The 22,081-nt window shown below is 43.6% G+C and overlaps 1 protein-coding gene across 1 annotated transcript in view; it reads right to left on the bottom strand.

Moving 5' to 3' along the window:
* The window catches only part of LOC135196237 (NFU1 iron-sulfur cluster scaffold homolog, mitochondrial-like), a 146,572-nt gene extending 131,736 nt beyond the window's left edge, over positions 1–14,836 (bottom strand). Inside the window, exon 1 of the mRNA XM_064222914.1 lies at positions 14,678–14,836. Coding sequence (XP_064078984.1) covers positions 14,678–14,757 — 80 coding nt within the window. The 5' untranslated portion in view covers positions 14,758–14,836. The remainder of the gene's footprint in view (positions 1–14,677) is intronic.
* Between the last annotated feature and the right edge of the window lie 7,245 nt (positions 14,837–22,081).

Here is a 22,081-nt window from a genome sequence, read left to right as displayed (position 1 = left end):
AGAGACGTAAGCTAAGTATATGTCTGACAGGAAAGTTCATGTACAAAACCGTAGGGTACAGAGTGGACCATGTACGATCAGCGTGGACAATCCCAAATAAAGTACATTATAACGCGTCCTGACATCGGAGATGGGCATCAGTCGTGACTTCTTGTTGGTGAGAAACGGAGCTAAAGACCTCTACTCTCCTTTCGATGTAAGTATTTTCTCCAAAGTTAGAAATTACGGCCAAATTTTAAGATTTAAACAGAGGGTAGTGAAAACAGTGTCAAATGTAGTGCAAATCTCACCAAAACGCGTTCAACATTTTTACTTACAACTCGAAATATTTAGAAGATTGACGCCATCTCGATGTTTACGGAGTCGCTTGTGTCAATAAACTAACCATTTCCTGTCATAAATCCGCACCACTTGTACCCACAGACGCTGGGGCACTTTCATCACAACAATCAGAAAACTTTCCCTCACCGAGTAAACAACTGTTTTGTAGAAGACGACGACAAAGAGTGCACTTCGATAATTTTTAAAATAAATAGTAAAACATCAATATTTTACATATTTATGATGATTAATTTGAAAATGACAATTTGTCCAAAATTGCATTTTTCCTAACTATACAAACCTGAGGTCCTTTTACAATAGGAAGGTACTAGCGGCAGCTGGATAGGTCGTAAGCTTTCGAACAAGGGGTTCGGTAGTTAACTGCTGTCCCGACAGGTCGCGCGCTGCGCGACTGGGAGGTAAACAAATCACTTTTGCTTTTGGCCCAAGCAAAACTGCAGAGTGAGGGTGGCATGAGGTGGGACTATGTAAAAGGACCTCAGGTTTGTATAGTTAGGGAAAAATGCAATTTTGGACAAATTGTCATTTGTTCCGACACGGCATACAAACCTTCGGTCCTTTTACAATAGGAAGACTCACTTCTTGGTGGGAGGAATCTGAGTCTTTTGTGAACAGACTGGTGTTCGCCCAACCTTGGAATGCCTCCCTGGTCGTAAGAGCGAGGGAGGGATCCAAGCCTCTGTCCGATTGATCGGGGTGTGCACCGCAGGATCAATGGTCAGACCTCTGGACCAAGTACTAAGAGAGAGGCAAGCGTATCTCTTCGTACCAGCAAACAAGAACAAGTTCCTATTTGCAAGAGGCAACATAAAGTTATGGTTTGTCTCTTGTTGGCATCCACTTCCCCCCCCTTGTAGGAGGAAGTGGTGGATATTCGCTCCCATCCCTAGTGAAGGGATAGGATGGGCTCTGTCGAGTAGCTCACCGCATCTCGTCCTTATCCAGCAGGTGATGACCGTATCCCTCTACCACAGGTAGAGGGGGAGAAAAAGATAGGAAGAGAAGCCAGTCACTCTCTCATTCACTTATCTATTCTTACAGTCACACCAGGACTCGATGCTGTTCACTTATCTATTCTTACAGTCACACCAGGACTCGATGCTGTTCAGCCTGCTAGGGTCTGGGTTGCTACACAACGTGTTGAGCAGCCACCACGGGTCCCAAGGAAACGATCCAAGGACCTGTGGGCAATATCCAAAAGGTAGAAGGAGGTGCCAGTGGTCTGGTTGTACCAGACCCCTGCCTTCAGTACCTGCGCCACGGAGAAGTTCTTGTGTAACTCGAGGGAGTGTACTTCTAGGTCATCTTGGCTGCACGAAGAGTCTTCAACACTCAGCCTGGGATGTCGAGTTTCTTCAGAAAGCGCGGTCGCGCTTTCACAGGACAAGCAGCATCTCCTTCGCATCGAAGGCGGTGAAGTCCATTAGGGAGGGATTGTGAAGGACTCTAACCGATCGTCAGGAAACCGAAGGGTTCAGAGTCTTCGCTACGAATTCGGTACGAAATCGAGCGTCACGAATCCCCATCCCCTGGATGCTTGACTTCGCAGGAAAAGTCATGCAATTACCTCAGAGGAAAAGAAGGCAATGGTCGTATGACCTATCCCTCTCTCGACTTCGGTGATGTCCCTGTACCCATACTGGTCTATCCGTCTGCAGCGAAGTTGTTCTTCTCGGTAGTGGATAGGGACACCCGACACTCAATGGTGGGTGTCGATGGTATGGGTACTGTGACAGCCGTTAGACGAAGAAAAGACTGTTATGGAACAACCGAACTAAGTCCACAGCGAAGTTCGTAACAGACTTGGGCGCTCTGACAGCTGCCGACTGACTGCGTTCGGTAGGAGGCAAGTTGTCCAAGCACCCGAGCAAGTCACGTGACCTTCGCCTTAAAAGGGTTATGCCAAGAGACTAAACAAATATTTGTTCGTCACCGATGCCAGAAGGCAAGGTGATGACTCTCTTAAGGCATGTGCCCAACAGGCGAAAGTCAATTGCCTTCTAGAGACCGAGGTCCCTGATGGCAAGATATCTCATAGTATAGTTGATTCTCGGCTAGGAGAAACAACACTATGTGTCGTTGAAGACGAAGGTGTACAGAAAATGCAACCTACGTCTTCACAGCTGAACCGAGAGAAGGATTCTCAAGATTCTGAAACCTGTGCTACAAAGACTGAGAACGCTAACCGTATTCATTGCTGTCCGTGAGGATCGTAGTTGCAATAAAAGCGGAGCGCTTTTCAGTAATGAAGACAGGGAAATACTGCCTGAAGAACTGCTTCTCATGGGCTGAACATTTGGAAGTAGAGCTGTCAGGTCGGAGAGTAGGCGATGTCTTCTGACATATCTGTTAATTCGGGGCGAGCAATGAATAATTGCACACCTGCGAATACGAGATATTTTGAAGACAACTCAGATGTCTGCAAAAATCATTCGCATTATCGCGGTGCGATGCAGCGGGTGACTAGTACGACTTCTGTTATCGTGCGGTAAACAGAAAGATTAAAGAGTCCAAGAGATATCTCTGTTGAAAATTCTCGCATGTCGAAGGCGATGAAATCGAGCGTCACAGCAGTAGATGGTCATTCATTATTGCGAGAATCCCCGTTAATCGAGACCTAAGTCCATGATTGTTGGGCAGAGATACGGTTCGGTAGTCAATCAACCAGGGGAGAGAGAGACGTAACCGACCGTGCATCTCCGAGACCTAGCTGATACTGAGCCGCTATCAGGCAGTTCAATACGCAGTAGCTCTCGGTGACTCGTCATCCTGAGTTCCAGGTAATCCATTATTCCACGAAGGAAATGCGTTCGGCTAGAACCATCGAGCATAAAGAATACGCTCGAGCAATTATATTTAACCGAAACGGATTTCGGTAAACACAAAAGCTGATTTGGTGTTGTCATGACAATACCAAGTATCTAAAATCGAACTGATAACTGCTGGAGGTTGCAGGCAACCCCGAGTTGCAGTTCAATAAGATACAATTCGTCTCGGTCACAAACCGTAGAGTTAACTACGGTATGCGCCTACGGACAATTCAACTGTTAAAAGAATCATGTCGCGAGGGTAATATACGTAGTATATTTGTAGTTCTGTACCACGACTCCATCCTAAATTCTTTTCCTCTCAAGGAATGAGAATAAGGATTGGAGATCGACCGCCTTCGTTCTCTAGTCAAGAGAGTGAAGGAGAAGTCTTTCCCAAAGGAAAGCTTCAATGGTGACAGATACCGAAGACGATAGTTCAAGCCAAACTGGAAGTTCCCGTCCGTTCTTCTCTATTCCAGGTTAATCGCCTACTGTGAGATACTCTTCTTTCAGCAGCAGTCTTCTTCCAAATGCTAGAAATTACAGGAATTCGAGCATAAGCGAGGTTCCCGATTATCGTGTAACAATTATCGGGGATTCTCGCTCACTTTGGACCGTGGTCTCGCCTAAGTGTTTGGAGATCGTAAAAAACTCGAACACTCTGAGTGCGCTAGAAATTCCGTAGAATTCTAAGCCACTCGCGAACCCCCCACCGATTCGTCAAACGATATCGGCTGGTGGTCCTCTCGATTCCCGTAGAAATCGAGAAAGGGGCAGGATCCCTCCTCAACGACCGGGGCTTACGTCAGTAGGACCCGAAGGTCCCCCCGGTCGCGCAGCCCCTAACTGGGATCTTACAGAGAAATCTCTGTAGGATCCCTCCCCTTTCCCTCGTAGCCGTAAGGAGAGGGAATGGGGGAGGAATTGGATACTGGCTCGCCTTCCCAGCGGAACTAGCAGTTGGAGAAGAAAAGGAGCAGCCATCGCCTTACGGCGATGGCCTCTCAGAGCCTGGGAAAACGTATCGTCAGGAGAAAAACGTTTTCCCGAGGAGGGTTACGAACTCATACTGTAGTAAGGTCTGCCGCCACTGTGAACGTCGTCTGGGTGGGGCTGATCGACACCTGACAGGAGAGAGCCGATACCATCCTCCGACTCATTCCAGTCCTCGTCGAGGTCGAAACCTCAGGAGGACCGAAGGGTATTTCAAATACGGTGTCCGAAGACACGTAGAAACGCCTCTGTCGCAGTAGAGGAGGTGAAGTAGCTTGTTCAACCGCCAGAACTGAGAGAGCCTTCTTGTCCGGAGACGAGAGACTACCTGGTTCAACACGTCGCAAGCTCCGATCGCTGCAGACCCACCGTCGATTTGGGTTCCCTCTCTGGGCCCCAAAACGACTCGAGCCGAGACATGGCTCTGCTGGTGGGAGCGGCGATCCTTCCCCGAGGTCGTTGTGCTGACGAATCAGCGCCATAACCTCGGCAAAGTTCCTCTGGATCTCGGAAGTCACGCATCTTGCAGAGTGGGACCGTTAAGCCCTTCGAACAAGAGCATATTCCGAGAACCTTCCTCCTAAAAAGGGGGAACAGCGGACAGCCCTCTCAGTCTTCTCCAACCCTTGCGCATACGTCCGGGTGGCCGGTCCAAGAACCGTGCCTGGCACGTAGGGCGTCGTGTGGGATCATGAGGGGCGCACCCCTCACGATCACTCCTCAATACCTCGCTCCTCCCGGTGTAACCCGAGGAGGTTGAAGGTACAGAGGCAGACCTGACGCGCCCTCCTCGCTCGCTGGCAGAACCAGCAGGCTTGGGAGGGCTGCAGCGATCGTCAACCCGCGGTGGCGATCGAGCTGCAGGCCTGGTCGAACCGTCTCACTGTGGAGAACGGCTGGACTGAGCACAGCGGCCCCGATCTCGAGTGTCAGAAGAGCTGGTGCTGGTTGCCGTACCCGATCGCTCTCTGTGAGAGCGACGGTCAGGCGACCTGCAGGCTCCACCTGTCACAGTGAGGACCGGTGCTTGTCCTCACGGCACGTCACGTCGCTGGTTCCAGCCGTGGCTGGCACCGGCGAACGGGAGACCTCTTCCCAGCCTGCAGCCCGTGGCCGGTCGTGAACCGTCACGTCCCCGGGTAGCCAGCTGGTTCGCCGCGAGAGCGAGAGCTGGTCTGGTGAGAGTCGCGTGAGCGGCTGTCACCAGTCTTCCGCCCCGTGCCGTGAAACCTGACGCTGAGCGAGGCTCCGAGGTCTGCGGTTCCTGGCTGCACGGTCGCTGGTCGGCGACCGTACAACTCGGAATACCCCCCATCCCCCGCGAACGAGAGGCCCGAGACGGACCCTGATGCAGTGGCAGAACCACTGACACCAGGCGAGGTAGTACCGGTGTTAGCCGGTACCCCTCTGGTCCCCGTAGTCTTCTTCCTTGCGGAAGAAAGACGCGGCCCCGCTCCCGAAGGAGCGGAGGACCAGCGGAAGGAACCCTCCCGTCCCACCGAGGTGAGACGGGTCCCGAGAAGCTCCCGAGGGAGACTTCTTAGGAGGGAGGAGGCAACCTTCTTCTTCCTCGGCTGTGAAGCCTTAGAAGTCGAAGGGGAAGAGGCGGCAGCCGACGACGATGAAGAAGATGACGACGACGACGACGACACCTTCCTCCTCTTCTTCGTCACGCTTCCTCAGGACAGACGTAAGATCTGCTATCCAGGGCGGTTAGCCGGGGCTGCTGTAGCCGAAGCCACAGGGCCCGGACGCACCTGTACAGACAGACCAAAGTCTGGGGTAGTACCACCACGAACAGGGACGATGTCAGCAGGTATGGGCATCTCAGGAACACCAGGCACAGCCAGCACAGCATCGGTAGGGACAGCCAAGCGCAGCAACGGCAGGGACAGCCAGCGCAGCAACGGCAGGGACAGCCAGCGCAGCAACTGCATGGACAGTCAGCCCAGAAATCGGCAGGTAACAGCAGCAGCACCGGAAAACACAGGAGTGGAGCAGCAGCCAGCACATCCTGGTACCGGCGGCAGGTCCAGGGGCGAGCTCTAGGGTCAGCGGAAGTGTGGTCGCGGCAGCGCGGCAACCACGAGGTCGGCGGCGGCAACGCCCCCCCTCTCGGTACGCGAACGACGGCACTTCACAAGCGGCTGTAGGTCAAGACTGTTACACGTGAGGCGAGTACACCAGGTGAGGAGGGACGTCGTCACCTGGAAGCGTGGTCAACCATCCATGGGTGACCGCAGTAGACCCAGACATAGAACCGCAGCCCCTGGACACTAGCACGCCCTGCAAATGGAAGGACGCCCATTACTCACCAAGGTCCACCCTCGTGGCAGTAGCACCTGCGGAAATAACAGTAGTAGCGATTAGTGGGGGGGAAGTCCCCTCGCGCGGGGGGGTGAGCCCTCTCCGAACGAGTGGAAGACCCCGAATACAATTGTACATCGGGCACCGAGCGCCCTCCCCGCGCTCGACGGATCGGGCGAGGAGAAGAACGCAGATAACCTCCCCCCCCCCCAAGGGGAAGGGCCATCTGTGGGAGCTGAGCGGGGGGGGGGGGTGGGGGGGGGGGGGGGGGGGGGGGGGGGGGGGGGTTTCTTTCGTTCCCCACCCCGCACAGCACCCATGTACCCAACAATAATAATAAGAGCCCGAGAGCAATTGTGCCCTCGGCCCGAATGCAAGGGCATAAGGATCAATTCCCTGACTGAGCGGAACTTGAACCAAATAAATATTGATGCAATCAATAATAAAAGGAATAAAATGAAAAGAATCTTGCATTACGATTCACTTCACAATGAATAAGGGCTCGGATCGAGCGCTTTATTTGCGCCCTCGGTACCGAGCGCAAGGGTAAAAGGATCCATTCCCGATTATGAATGGAAACCTTGATCCATAATGAATTGATGCAATCAAAATATATATGAAAATGAAAAAAAAAAGAATACTGCGCTGCGATTCACTTCATACAAATAAAAAGGGGAAGGATCAATTCCCGGGAAATAGCGGAAACATTGATCCAAGTAAACAATGCAATCTCAATAAAATATGAAAAATGAAAAAGAACTGGACTTGCGATTTCACTTCATTCAAATAAAAAGGGGAAAGGATCAATTTCCGGGTAAGCTCGGAAACTGATCCAAAATGAGTATGCTACAATCAAAATAAATATATGCAAATGAAAAAGAATACTGTACTTGCGATTCACATTCCATACAGAATAAGTTTTCGTGCCGAGCGCATTCGCTCGGCAACGAGCATACAGGTAAAAAAAAATATAAATGAAAAGAGCACTTACTTACGATTTTCATCTACACATTTCCAACCAAAATATACGCTCGGAGCGAGCGCTCTCCCGCCCTCGCACCGAGCATACACAATACGAGGATCATTTCTGGGAAAATGAATTCCCGCACTTACGCCCTTCAGTCCCGGCACTCGGGTAATCGGAGGGCGTGGAGAAACCAAGATCCTTTAATTCACAATTGAATTCAATGGAAATAAATATGAAATGATTGTACTTACAATTCAGTTTCACTAGATAAATAGAAAAAGAAAAACACAACCATGCGAAAGCAACGACGATGAAGCGGGCAGAGAGCGATGATACACGTCCACACGCCATCAGGCCGAAACCGCAAAAAGTGATTTGTTTGTTTCCTCCCAGTCGCGCTGCGCGCGCCTGTCGACCAGCAGGTTAACTACCGACCCTTTGTTCGAAAGCTTACGACCTATTCCAGCTTGCCGCTAGTACCTTCCTATTGTAAAAGGACCGAAAGGTTTGTATGCCGTGTCGGAACAAATATTCGTTATTGAAAAAGTAACTCGATTCTGACTCAAATTTAAGTAATTATTTTTTGGAATTAGAACGTTCTTTTAAGTCCTGTATTATGACGTCACGACATCTTGACTTTCGTACCTATTGTAAATAATTGCTTTACTCAACTTTCTTGCAGAACAGTTTACCAGTTATTCATGCAGATTATCGCTCTTCATGTAATTGGTATAATCGTAATGCGCATATATATCTTTATTATTTACTTTTTGGATATGAAGATGTTTTACTGCCGGATTATCGCCGTAGTGTGGACGCAATCGTTTTTCGGTCCCTGGGCCTCTGTCTGTTTTCGCACCATAAGAAATAATGGGGCCGAATTTGCAATGACCAGAAAGTCGTTTAAAAGAGGAAAATGAAGTTTTTATTGTAAAACTAATATTGTAATACCTACCTGAACACCTGAACTAGCCCTGGTCACTTACCAGCCCGAACCATCATTTTATTAAAATTTACCAAATCTTTGGTTAAAATAAACGATCAGTGTTGCCAATCTCCTGGCAAACACCCTCGTTACCTAGTTACCAGCCCACCGCTGGTAGCCCTGCCTCACGGGCCGGTCACACCTGCCCTCTCACGTCAATCATAACTCAATAACTCTGTATGAGAGGGGAGGAGGGTGGGAATCATTCAGGTGTTCAGGTAGGTATTACAATATTAGTTTTACAATAAAAACTTCATATTGCAATACACCCCCTGAACACCTTGAACTAGGGCCCGATTAACACATTAATTTGGAGGTGTGGAATCAAATCTGCCCGGCCCCTCCACTGTACTAGTTTGTCAGTCAATATAATTGAGTACGCGAGTCAGTCTCAAGTTCATTTTGTCACTCGTCCAAGCTAATCCTCCCATGTGTGGCCTTCTAAGCCTGCCATAGTGGAGGGAAAAACTCCCTGCACCTACCTACCCTAAGGTCAAAACTCATTGAGTGCGGAAGGGATACAAACCTGTTTCCTCTCAGCTGGCTATGTGCCTCACCTGAGTAGAGGAAAAACTGAAGACCTCCCATGTGGCTCTCGGCCTCTCATGTATGGAGGGAATCTGAAGACCTCCCATGTGGCTCTCGGCCTCTCATGTATGGAGGGAATCTGAAGACCTCCCATGTGGCTCTCGGCCTCTCTGTATGGGGGAACTGAAGACCCTCCCCAATATGGTTAACTGAAGACCTCCCATGGCCTTAGGCCTCTCATGTACGGAGAGAACAACCATGTCCATCGGTGCGTCTGCGACGGTGTCGTCGATCGTAGTGATGTCCTCTTGTAGTGTTGTACCTGCCTGTCTGTACTCTGCCTGGTTGGCACTTGAAAGAATACCCTCAGATAGACTAGACATGTTCTTTCCTATCTGTCCTAATACTTAAAATCCTCTTGTGATATATCATATCATGAATACCTTATACATATTCCTAATAGTCGCTCCCTACTCTAATACTAACTCAGAACAGCAAGATTGTTGGGTTTAAAAAATAGAATTTAGGCCAAAGGCCGGAGGATTGGGACCTATGAGGTCAGTCAGCGCTGAAGGAAATTGAGAAAGTTTGAAAAGGTGTGAAAGGAAGAAAAACCTCTGTTGCACAATGAGTTCCAGTGTTAGGAGAGCGTGGAAAATAGGATGAGAGAATATGGAGAGAATATGAAATCAGAAAAGTGAGAGAGAGAGAGAGAGAGAGAGAGAGAGAGAGAGAGAGAGAGAGAGAGAGAGAGAGAGAGAGAGAGAAACAACTCGTCTAGGATAAAGAGAGAATATAAAAATCAGGGAAAAGAGAGAGAGATAAAATCAGTCAGAGAGAGAGAGAGAGAGAGAGAGAGAGAGAGAGAGAGAGAGAGAGAGAGAGAGAGAGAAATTACGATCGTCTAATATCTCCACCTCCGCAAATTGCAGCAAGTTAAAAGGGTATTATCTTAACGATAATACTCGTATAACTCCGTACAGCTATGAACAACCGAACGAGAACTTGTTGCTAATGCGATCGACTCCTATAACAACACACTTTATTGTATTGATCACCTGTGTGACAGTAATCGAATCCGATAGGCAGCTGAAGCTAATAAGGCAAAATTACGTTCATCAGCAACCTGGACAGAAGTCCCGAGCTTTTGTATGAATTCCAACGCAGCCGTGGTAAAAGAAACTCAATAGCATGAAAGAGCTCATACTGTTGTTTTCACACGACAAAGGATTAATAACGTATATAAAGTGTAAGGTTCGTAATACCTATGAAAACGAGTGAAACGAACGGAATCCTAAATTTAACGCCATCTAACCCGAGGGAAAACTACCTTCCAATGAGACGTATCATCAAATTTGGTCTTAAATTACATCGTAAGACGAACAGTATGACTTCGTTACATAAGTTAAGTATCCAGATATTCATTAATATGCTAACTAAGGACAAAAACATTAGCCGAGACCAAGTGATATGGTTGAATCTGAAGCCAAGGAGAAAAAAAAAATAGACTAGCCGGCATCCTTGTCTGTCTAAACCACACCTCCTTACAATAGTGCTGTTTGACGACAAGCTAGTGTAATTGTAATTTAATTGAAAAGTAATAAATAATAATATTTAAAGGTAATTAAATTAACTTTATTAGGCCTAATATTAATTTCAGTTTGTCATTGTAATTTGATAATACGACTGGTAATAATTTGTAACTGTAATTGACATAAGCTCCATGTAAATACTGACGGCAATAATCTGTTAAACGTATGAGACGTCATACATACAAATTCCTTATATCTGACATCTGATTATATGCCCCAAGATAGATACCTCATTGACTATATTAAATGTCAACCGTTTGTACAAACTTGGCATAAGTGAGAGTGTTGTTACGTTAGTCATTTTAGTCAATCAGGAGAGAATGAGATGGATACGGCGAGTCGGCGACGCAAACCCGTATTCGTCATCCGCTGATTCCAGCGTGAATGACTGCCGAGTTTAGTGTTTATACTACGCCCAATATGATGATACACATAATACAATTATAATGCTTTAGTCGGACAGAATCCGATCTTCATTCTGTTCGATTACATTCATATTAATATCCTCAGATCGGATTCTCGTTCGTTTTTCAATTACACCTGTATTGAATTATCCGAAGTCAAGAATGCTTAAGCCTACAGCGTTAGCCAATATAAAAATAACTACCGATATGTTGTACAGCGAATACTTTAGGTTAGGCTAGGCTACTGAATATGCATACGATATATCATCGTGAACACTAGGCTAATCGTAGTTAATTTTATTCGATTTCTCTTCATACTGAATATCGTAAGTCAATATGCATTGAACGACGGAGAATTAGTTGATATTAACAATTTCGATCGTATCGTATGAGTAGACAAAGTAACCTTAAAGGACGAAGGAGCATATCTGAAAAAACCACCCTGGCCTAAAAGCTTCTGATGCAAGGAACTCGAAGCAGGAAAAAGCCTAAAGATGCTCTAAGGACACTGTGCCTCTAAAAACTACTACTTTTAATAGAAACCCGACCCGAAGAAGCCTGCACTTCTCTTCCTAAACTAAACACTATGTAGCCTATTATCCCTACTCGTCTATATCTGACCTAAGTTTTTATCATCCTGAGAACTACACATCGAGGGAAGGGGAATCTGCTGCCAACACTGCCTGCTCCGCGCCAGGGGGGACGGCGGATCCTGCCCTGTGGGCTTGCGGATCCCCATAACCCCCAGCACCGGTTAGGGCTGATTCTGGAACAGGCCAGACTGGAAAAAAGAACGTTATAATTTCAGTATCCCCGCCCTATTGCTCGATCTATCCTCACATAATCTCGACATAAAATCGGTAACAGATGTCATACTCGATGTCAGCGTACTCTCAAGTCTCTTAAAGAGCACTGTCTCTAAGTCTTTATCTTGATCTACGTTAGTCTCTTCCTGCCTACAGTTACTTCTTAATACGAGACCTTTCCTATGTTTGAGATACCCTAACATCTGGTCCAAAGACCACTCCTGACATTCCAAACATCTGGTCTTTACATTATATTGAAACAGGCCTACAATTTACGCATAAGGAATGACTATCGTGTAATAGGGTAATCATCCTTTTCTTGCATTGTTGGCAAAGACGATACGTGTTGAAGAACTTCCGCTCGTCGTTTTCTGTGATTGTCGTGGCCGAGGATGCGTAGGTCGTTGTCGTAGCCTTGTGTTCGTTTCTTCCTTTGCAGAATCAAATGTCTAATGACAAGGTATTAAGAGCAATCCAACCGCAATCCAAAGGGATGCGTAATTCGTCACCAAAATCAATCAAATCAAAGGTGCAAATGAAGGAACCGGGCAAGACCAAAAGGAGTTCGCTGTGGATACATCTGTACTCCACCGCGAACGATAAGTGATTGACGTGAGAGGGCAGGTGTGACCGGCCCGTGAGGCAGGGCTACTAGCGGTGGGCTGGTACTAGTAACGAGGGTGTTTGCCAGGAGATTGGCAACACTGATCGTTTTATTTTAACCAAAGATTTGGTAAATTTTTAATAAATGATGGTTCGGGCTGGTAAGTGACCAGGGCTAGTTCAGGTGTTCAGGGGGTGTATTGCAATGTTAGCATTGAGGGGCATATGTTTTGATTGAGAAAAATACAAATTTATTCAATAGCAAGCTTGTAAAAAATACCTGTTTACAAAAAACTGATTGACCACTAAAGCAGCATACCTACTATGGGTTTCAGAGACAGTGCAAGCACGTTTTTGGGCAATACCTATTTCTGTAACGAACACTCGTATCAGAACGAGATTTTGCTATAGTGCATTACACCCAGTGCCGTAATTTATAAGGGTATCGTGAATCTCTAATCGTAAAGAATAACGACACTTGTCCTTGTACCAAGAGACAAAAACTCCATTATGCAGAAATGGATACGAACACGCGTACAAAGCTCCACCTACCCTCTCCCCCAAACTGGGTATAAGACTACACACAAAACGTTGAAATTGGTGAAATTAGCCTATGTATTGGAAGTATATATACATAAATATTAAAGCAATTTTATCATTATTGCATTACTATGACAACTAGAATTCATGGAAACAGTTTATAATAATGAATCGGCTTATGTGTGAAGCCTCCACTAATGTGGCATCGATGATTTTGCCATTCTTAGCATGCAAACATTAAAGGTTACATTTATTTCTGGCATACGGTTATTAAAGAAAGTCAAAATACTAATATAGACTGAAATCAATGAAAAGTGCTAGCAAAAACAAAAAAGCAAAAAAAATAAATGTATATAATTCACTTATCCGTAGTCATTCCTCTATGGTTTTCGGCAGCCAGATGTATGAAAATGTTAGAAACATTTGATTATATCTACTTTAGAAATATCTGTAATTTTTCGGGGTAATTTGGTTGCAAAAAAGGGATAATATACATGAATTAAATTAAAATTTTTAAATAACAAAGTAAATTTGAACTAATAACGAGTAAAGTAAACAATTTAGGGAATAAAACTTTGCAGTTTCGTCATCTGCTGTTCCTAACTGTGTTTGTGGCGTGCACGCTTAGGAACCAGGAACAGCAACTTGTTTAAAGTGCAATGTGGAGTGAACTGAGACCAAAATGTGTATAATAATAATCAAATAAGCCCTGTGGAGTTTCAGTTGTGATGGCATTAAGGATAAAAACCACCAATTACAAAGTAAGAATGAATTCAGTTCAAACCATGACCCCGGGAATAAAAAGTTTCATACTTTCCGTAATATAGGTAACAAAATGTTGTTTTATTGTGCCGATTACAACTGCAATCTTGAGTAAGATCAATAAACGTTACTTATATACGCTAACATTGTTCAAATGATTGCTGGGAAGGCTGGGAAAGATGATTTTCGTCACTGATCAGAACCTGTACATCCCACGGTAGCCGCCATATTGGATTTCAAAACTGCCTTGAAAACATATTTTACGAAGAGCGTCACATGCTTATTTTAGTTCGTATGGGGCTTTCATATATCACATTATGTTGACGAAACTTCAATCTTTTGAATGGTATGCTTGGAGTTGTAATTGTATTCTTGTTTCACCATTCAAATATCGTGTGAATAAGACCTGTCCACCGTGATAAGGGTTGGTAGTCACTGGTTTTTCCCCCTAATACCGAATCCTATGGTATGACCAGAACTTTCCTATCTTGTGCAAAGCATGAGATGATTGAATAGGTAGCCTATAAGCATTCTGTTAGTTTTCTAAGCTACAGACGAAAATAATGAGACACTGAGCAAGCGGCCTACCTCCCGGTACCAGCCAATCAAGAGGCCGCCAAACAAACGTCTCGTAGGCACAAGAATCTACCTTAAGTGAATGGACTATACTAGGTATAGGTAGTAGATAGACTACCTAGGATAATATATAGGTAGCTACCTATGTCATGCCCAGTGAGGTAGTCTTGCCGTAATAGTACTACTAACCCTAGGACTACTACCTAGTAGGCTACTACCTTAATACTAGGTACCTAGGTACCTAGCATACGAGTGGCGAATTGCAAGCCTGTAGTATCAATCTAGCCTACTACCTAGCTTACCTAGTCCTTGGCTGGTTAGGGTTGAGTAGGTACTGGGTAGTCGGCTAGCTACCTACTAGCCTATAAGGTACAGCCTAGGTACTAGTACCTAGCTACCTACTACCTAGGCCTGGCTTCTAGGGCTAGCTACTACCTAAGTGACATAACATAGCATACATACGTCATGGCCAATACTGCAGATTTCAATTGGTTTAAATGATTTGTCCTGGTGAATGTGAAATCAATTAGCTGTCGTGCCATGATTCGGTAATAACGATTAACTATCACAATATTCTGTAATTAGTACGTAGTAGTAGTAGTAGTAGTAGTATATGGAATATGCTTTTGTAACGGCTCCCTTGCTTGTTTTATTCCTCCTCTGTTTGTGTTTGAGTTTCTTCTCTCTGAAATATCGCATTTCTTTTATGAAATCTTTCCTATTCTCCACTTCCTCCCTCAGTAGATCTACCAATAAGAGTATATTTGCTACTAATTCCTCTTTATTTTCTTGATATGGTTGCTGCATAAAACTATGTCTATTTCTATTCTCATTGTATGCTGGACAGTAAAGTAAGAAATGTTCTAAATTTTCATTTTGTTCCTCACAGCATAAACATTTTGTATCTTCTCCTTTTATCCTATTTCTATCAATTAACCCTAGTACACCTAGTCTGGTCGTATTGATCAGCATTGTGTTTTCAGTGTTGTCATGCCAAATTTCTTCTCTTATGTTTTCTGTATATTTTCTGTAGATTCTTAACATTGACTTTTCATTCATTTCTTTCTGCCATGCTTTTCTGTCCCAATTGTTTATTATTTCTCTTAACTGGTTGTCTTTAACTGGTTCAATTTTGTTTAAGTTTATCTTTAGTTCTTTCATATATTCTTTTACTTACATTATCCAGGGTTTTATTTTTGTTTGTTTTCATACTGACCCATGGCTATCTCATATAGGGGATCTTAACGCACAACTTGCTGTGTAACTTGGCGCTTTCAAAATTGCTCTATAGTATACAATTTTCCTATTTTTACTCTGCTACAGCTTTTATTGATGACACTATTAACCATATTTGCCATCTGCTTTGCTTTAATTTGGGCCCTTTTTATCTGTTCTCTGAAGTAGTCTTTCATGTTGTTGATTGTCACTCCTAGGTATTTAATATGCTTAACTATTTTTATTCCTTCTATGTGCTCCATATTTTTCACATCATCGATACTATACCAGTCGTTGTATATTAGTATATGTTACTCATGTCCTTGTTTATGTTTAGGCCACATTCACTCGCTATTTCCATAAGGCTTTTTATTGCTTTTGTTATTTCTTCTAGTGTGTGTCCTAGTATTAATCCATCATCTGCATAGAATAGTGCCACTATCCTTATTACTTCATTTCTAAAATCTTCTGTTGTATTTTCAATTTTTTCTAGTATCAGGTACGTTATTAGTAGAAAGAATATGGTTGAGTCATTGCATCTCTGTCTTATTCCATTAGTTACATTAGCTCTTTTTGTTCTATATTGTTAAGGCATAGGCTTGTTATACATCATTTGTATGTATCTTTGCAACTGCATTTATTACTTCTGCATGCAGCCTATATTTCATTACGTCATAAGAATAGACAGTCACCGCAACAGTGTAAATTGTAAAGGACTTTCTATATACCGGCCCCTCAAATCTCCTTTTTATCTTATTTTTTATATCAATTCTTTTGTGAAATATTTTCCTCGTGCCATTTTTTCTTCATTATTTATCTGAAACAGTAATATATCCGTTATCAAAGCATATTATATATAACTTAACCAAGACCTATCTCGGTGGTCTTGACCTGCGGAGAAAAGTTTATTAAAATTCTAATAGGAAGTGGATGCTTCATTTTCATTTTTTCTGAGTCTTCCTCTCCATTGCAGTTCCAGAATATGAGCTCTTTCGGTTTGTCTTTTTTTATAACTTTTCGTAACATTTACTTACTTTGTAAATTCTTAATGTTTCTTTTCTTGTCACTTCTGTTATTCATATTTCTGTCACCTTTACTGCATTTTTTTCTGAGTTAAAAAATATATGTTTTTAATTTATCAAAGTTCATGTCTGATAGTCATGGACTGTTTTGCTTCTTTATCAACTTTTTGTTTTTTTACTCTCTCTAGAATGATTTGTAAATAGTTCATCGATTGACTTATTTCTTCTGTTTGAAAACGTGTTTCACAGACTTGATACTTTTGGGCTCGATGCCTGTAGCCTTCAGTGAGGATGCTCTTTGTATCTGACCTTGAGGCAGTGACTGGAATTCTGCTGCATGACTAAAGCCCGCCACTAACATTCAGTTAGGCCTGCACAGTTATAACTGCGCAGGCATTGTGAGGACTAACACGAGATGAGAGAGCGAACTAACTTTATTCGGTTGTTGTTTGAGATTAAAACAACAACCGAATCAAGTTAGTTCGCTTTCTCTCCTCGTCTGTTCGTTGTTGTTGTTGTTTGCGATTAAGCTGGCTTTATGCCAGCACGGGCTCTTGCTCAAGAGCAGCCCGTAGGTCATTTGAATATTTTGCAGATGGAAAGGTGAGTTAAGGATATGAGGTGAGCCTTTGTGATCTCAATGGGATATGAAAGTGAAATTATATGTTTTCAAAGGTGAAAGGAGAGGTGAACAGGCAAGGTTACAAACCCCTTTAAACCCTAAGGTACCCATCAGTAGAAGAAAAAGATCGATAGTAGCGAGTCCTGGCGAGCCAGAGATAGCCAGTAAGGAAATCGAAAAAATTGATCGTCGTAGAAAAAACGGAAAAAAGCGCGTAAATCTATGGAGTTCAAGTACTACCATATTTCATTATTCTAGGATAGAAAAAAAAAACACCGATCGTTAGTGATAGAGATCGATGATTGAAAAACTAAATATTATCAGTTTTATAAATAGCAAAATAAAAGTAAATAACATCTTTAGCGGTAGTTAGAGTGACAGTTGGAATATTCGGTCGTCACACGTGAGGCGGCCGAAAGGGGAGGGGAATTGGAAAGGAAGATTGTTCGGTAGAAAAAGCAGCGATGGCTATGGCGGAGTTCTGAAGCGATATTCTGTTGTGAGGAGATCATCTGGGAGGCTGATCTCTAAGTCCTGGGCTTCGTGAAAGATCTGGGCTAACAGTTGTTCACCATATCTATATCCATCATTGGAGAGAGCTCTATACGTATGAATGAATGAAATTCGTCGTAGGTCAGCAGGAACTTTTTGAGTGTATTCTCCTTCGAGAATATAGTCTGTTCTAGAGTTGATGGTTTTCAGGTGTCGTTTGACGGTCTGGGTTTTGATGTCTCTTTACTATGATCTCCTCTGTTTGCGTTCCTGCTTCAACATGCAAAAAGGGAGCTACAGACGGTGTTTCGATTTGCATGTCTTCAACTGGAGCTTCTTCTGTCTGGGTTCCTGCTTCGACACGAGCAGGAATCAACGTCGTCGACGGTGCAGAGGTTGGGCGAATAACCTGAGGGGTTGGGGGAATAACCTGAGAGGTTGGGGGAATAACTTTAGGGGTTGGAGGAGGTGGAGGAGCGGGAATGTGGAGGTAAGGAGAAGGTGATGTAGGTGGGGATATAGTGTCGGGGTTGAGGAGGTTAGGAGGAAGGCTGAGAGGTTTGTGGTGCAGGAGGCAGATTCGTTTTTGGATCGAACCGGGGGTTGACTGGAGGTTTCCTGGGCGGTGATGACTGTCGAGGCCTTACAGCTGGATGTTACGAACCGAGAGAGGTCCGCTTCAGGTTCGATATGAAATAAAAAATAAAAAAAAATAAAAAAAAAATAAAAAAAATTCAACACCAACAGTTGAAACTGGGGATAAGAATATAGAAAGAAACACTGACACAACAAAGGTTTATTTACAAGCTTACTAACAAAGATAAATGCAGAATGGTGTCTCCTATTTACATAAAAAAGGTAAAATCTTACACTGCATGAACTGGGGGAACAGTGAGGTAATGAAAGTATTTGCCGACCAGTTTTGCAAAGCGAAGCGATGGCTTCACAAAAGGAGAACTCTAATGGTAGACGCCTTCTTGACTCTGAATTGCAGAAAATAATGTCTACTCTTGATACTTGAAGGGCAGGAACTCCCCAAAACCTCTAGCAGAACGTTTCTTCTCTGAAGTCTTGCTCAACGTCGAAATAACTCGGTCGTCCACTCCTGAAGAGGACTTGACCAGAATTCGACCACTTCTCGAGCACCTTTTTCTCTATGATCCTTTGTCGGTTCCTTCTTCTCTGATCTCTGCTGCTGAGCTCTCGCTGATCTGATCTGTGACTCTTACTAATGATCTCTTACTCTGTGACTAACTGATGATCTGCCCTCTCCTTGTCCGTCGTATTTATACAGCATCCTGGGGACAGGGCCTGCGGCGAACGTCACAGACTCCCGAGATTACCGGAACGATTTAGAAATCTCCCGACAAAGTATTGCATCAGGAATCGCGGCGTTTCTCACGTCACGTCGGCTCCTGTCAAGTTCCACAAAACTCCTGCCGACTCTAGAACCATCATGAGAACAGGCACCTCCAAAACCTGCGCGAATGCCTCCTTGAAGCAGAATTTCTCGAAGATGCATTTTCCTTTCCTTTATCTTTCTTTGCTATACAGCAATTACCATTACACGTTCCCCAAAAGGAGAAAAAAATGAAATCAACTGATTTTATTTTTTTCTAAAGAGAAACAAGAATTAAACGGCAGGGGAACAATTCTGCATAAAGCTTTAATCCAATCAAACACGCACGCTTCTCCACTCACACACTCATCCATGCGAAAACAGAAAACGGTCATTAGGCTACTCATTCTGAAAACTCTATAGAGAGGCTATTAGCTATCACATTATCCTTTTCTCTTACTTTTTCCGTTTTCTGATCTCTGATTAAAATTTTGAAATGATAAAACACCTCTTGGGTTTTCTCTAAACTAATTTCTCTCAGTAACACTGTCACATCGAACACTGGCGGTGGCCATGGTATGGGGCGTTCTTTATAATTCTGAAGCAAATTTATATTCACTGACTTTGCTCTACTCTTACCCATATTAATTCTATAATGTATATTTCCCCTCTCCTCTAACCATGAAAAAGGACCTTCGAACTTATAAGATAAAGTGGGACCTTCTTTCTGAACTAGTACTAAAACTTTATCTCTTACACGGAAATTTGTCTCTTTCGCTCTAAGACCATGTTTCCGTTTCGTACCCCCTTGACTCCCGTTCTCCTTCGCTAGTTGCCAACCATCTCTTAAAATGTTTTTATAATACTCAAGATTAGTTATGTAATCTTCTCTACCCTTACTTACAGACAAAGGTCCGACCATATTGATAAATACATTCTCAAAGGATTCTCCCTGAAGGAATATTACACAACGGAACTCTGGAAATTACTTGAATTGGTTTCCCGGCAATTTGATATTCATGACAGCTTAAAACATACCTATTCATGTCACTTTTCATTTTAGGCCAAAAGTGCGCCCTACTAATAGACCTGAAAGTTTTATTTACTCCTAAATGTCCTTGTTTATCATGTGCTAACTTTAAAACTAGCTCACAAAGCTTCTTAGGAACCACTAATTGTTCGGTGATTTCCTCTTTACTACCTGACTTAGGACGAACATAACGACACAAAACTTCGTCCTTCAAACAAAAAGTTTCCTTACACACATCATCGAGATCATCATCCAGCTCACATTAAAAAATTCGGGTTAGTGTCTCATCCTCTCTCTGCAACTTGACTAGCTCATCCTTATTCACAAGGTTCATACCTAATTCATCACCGTAACTAGCACTAGATACCGGTACATTTACTACGTTACTTTCGACAGCTACGCCTTCCCCTCTGTCAACAATAGAGTTAGGTTTCTCAGCCACACTCATGCCAAGATCAACCTCGCCACCTCTATCACACTCGTTCGAATCCACGAACTTACTCTCGTTCAAATCCATGAACTTACTCTCGTTTGAATCCACGAAATTACTCACGTTCGAATCCACGAACTCACTCTCGTTCGAATCCACGAACAAATTATGATTGTAGTCTATGTCTGTATCTAAACCCGACCTAGTTACTACCATTTCAGGCACTGGAATATCCCTCACAACAGGATTCACATTCTTGGATAAAGCTAAGTCATTACCAACAACAATGTCAATGCCATCCATGGGCAAACTGTCAACTACTGCAAGTTTCACTTCTCCTGACACTACCTGACTTTCTAAGTTCAACTTCAACAAAGGACAAAGAACACAAGTGTTAGGAAATCCACCTAACATGACTTTTTCTTCCAAATTGATTTCTGCCCTGTTCAGCACACTCTCTCTCCTAATCAGTGAGACAGCAGCTCCTGTGTCTCGAAGCAAGACCACTTCTCTCGAACACACTCCTCCAAGAGAGGAAACTAAGCCTTCTGACAGAAATTCACCAAAAAATTTTCTAGTTTCTCTCATCACATCATTCCTACTTGACGAAAGGTTAACTAGAGACACTGGTTTCTTACCATCCTTCCTTTCTACTGCACAATTTCTTGCTAAATGCCCTTTCCCATTACATCGGAAACAAGTTAATTCTGAGCCACTAGATGCCACCTTACTCTTACAAACCTTAGACGTATGACCAGGTTTTCTGCATGTATAACAGGAATAGTCACTTATGCTCACATTGCTATTACTAGGACTGAAACCTTTACTATTTTGTACTCTACCAGACGAAGAATCATTTCGTTTCTTACTAACACTCAAATTATGAGTTAGACTATATTCATCAGCTAAGCTAGTTGCTCCTGTAAAAGATACTTCTCGCCTATTTCTATATAAAGCTTAATCTCAGGGGCTACGTTATCTTTGAAGTTTTCTAACAACACTTAAGTTCTTAAAACCATCAAAATCCTCAACTTTAGCAGAAGTTAACCAATCAAAAAAACAGCCTTTCTAACTTCTTACCATATTCTACATACGTAATATTTTCATCCATTTTAAAATTTCTAAATTTCTTACGGTACGCCTCCGGTACTAGCCTATACGCACTAAGAACAGTTTCTCTCACAATATCATAATTATCATATTCCTCCTTAGACATGCAACTATACACAGTAAGCGCCCTACCACTCAAAACTGACTGAAAATATAAAGTCCACGTTTCTTTAGGAGAACCTACTCTTTCCATTAACTTCTCAAAACACATGAAATATTTCTTTACATCTTCCTCATCAAACTTTGGTACTAATTTCAGCACTGCACTCATACCTAATCTATCAGCTTCGTTTTCGTTCTCGCCTGTCCGACTGTTACGAGTACTTTCCCTTAACCGAACAATTTCCAACTCATGCATACGTTCTTTCTCTCTTTCTTCCTGCTGCATTACCAACATTTCTCTCTCTTGCTGCATTTTGATTGCTTCTCTCGCTTGCTGCACTTCCCTCTCAGCTGGTCTTTCCTCTCTCTCAGCCGCTCTTTCCTCTTTCTCAGCCGCTCTTTCCTCTCTCTCATACTTTTCTCTTTCTTACTTTCAACATTCTCACGGAGACCATTCCCCTCTAGACCTAGGAGCTTACCCGACTCAATAAACTCTTTCACCAT

Source organism: Macrobrachium nipponense, chromosome 17 (genome assembly GCF_015104395.2).
Source record: "Macrobrachium nipponense isolate FS-2020 chromosome 17, ASM1510439v2, whole genome shotgun sequence".
NCBI lineage: Eukaryota > Metazoa > Arthropoda > Malacostraca > Decapoda > Palaemonidae > Macrobrachium > Macrobrachium nipponense.
Note: the sequence above shows the minus strand (reverse complement) of the source record. Positions and strands in the feature narration are given on the sequence as shown.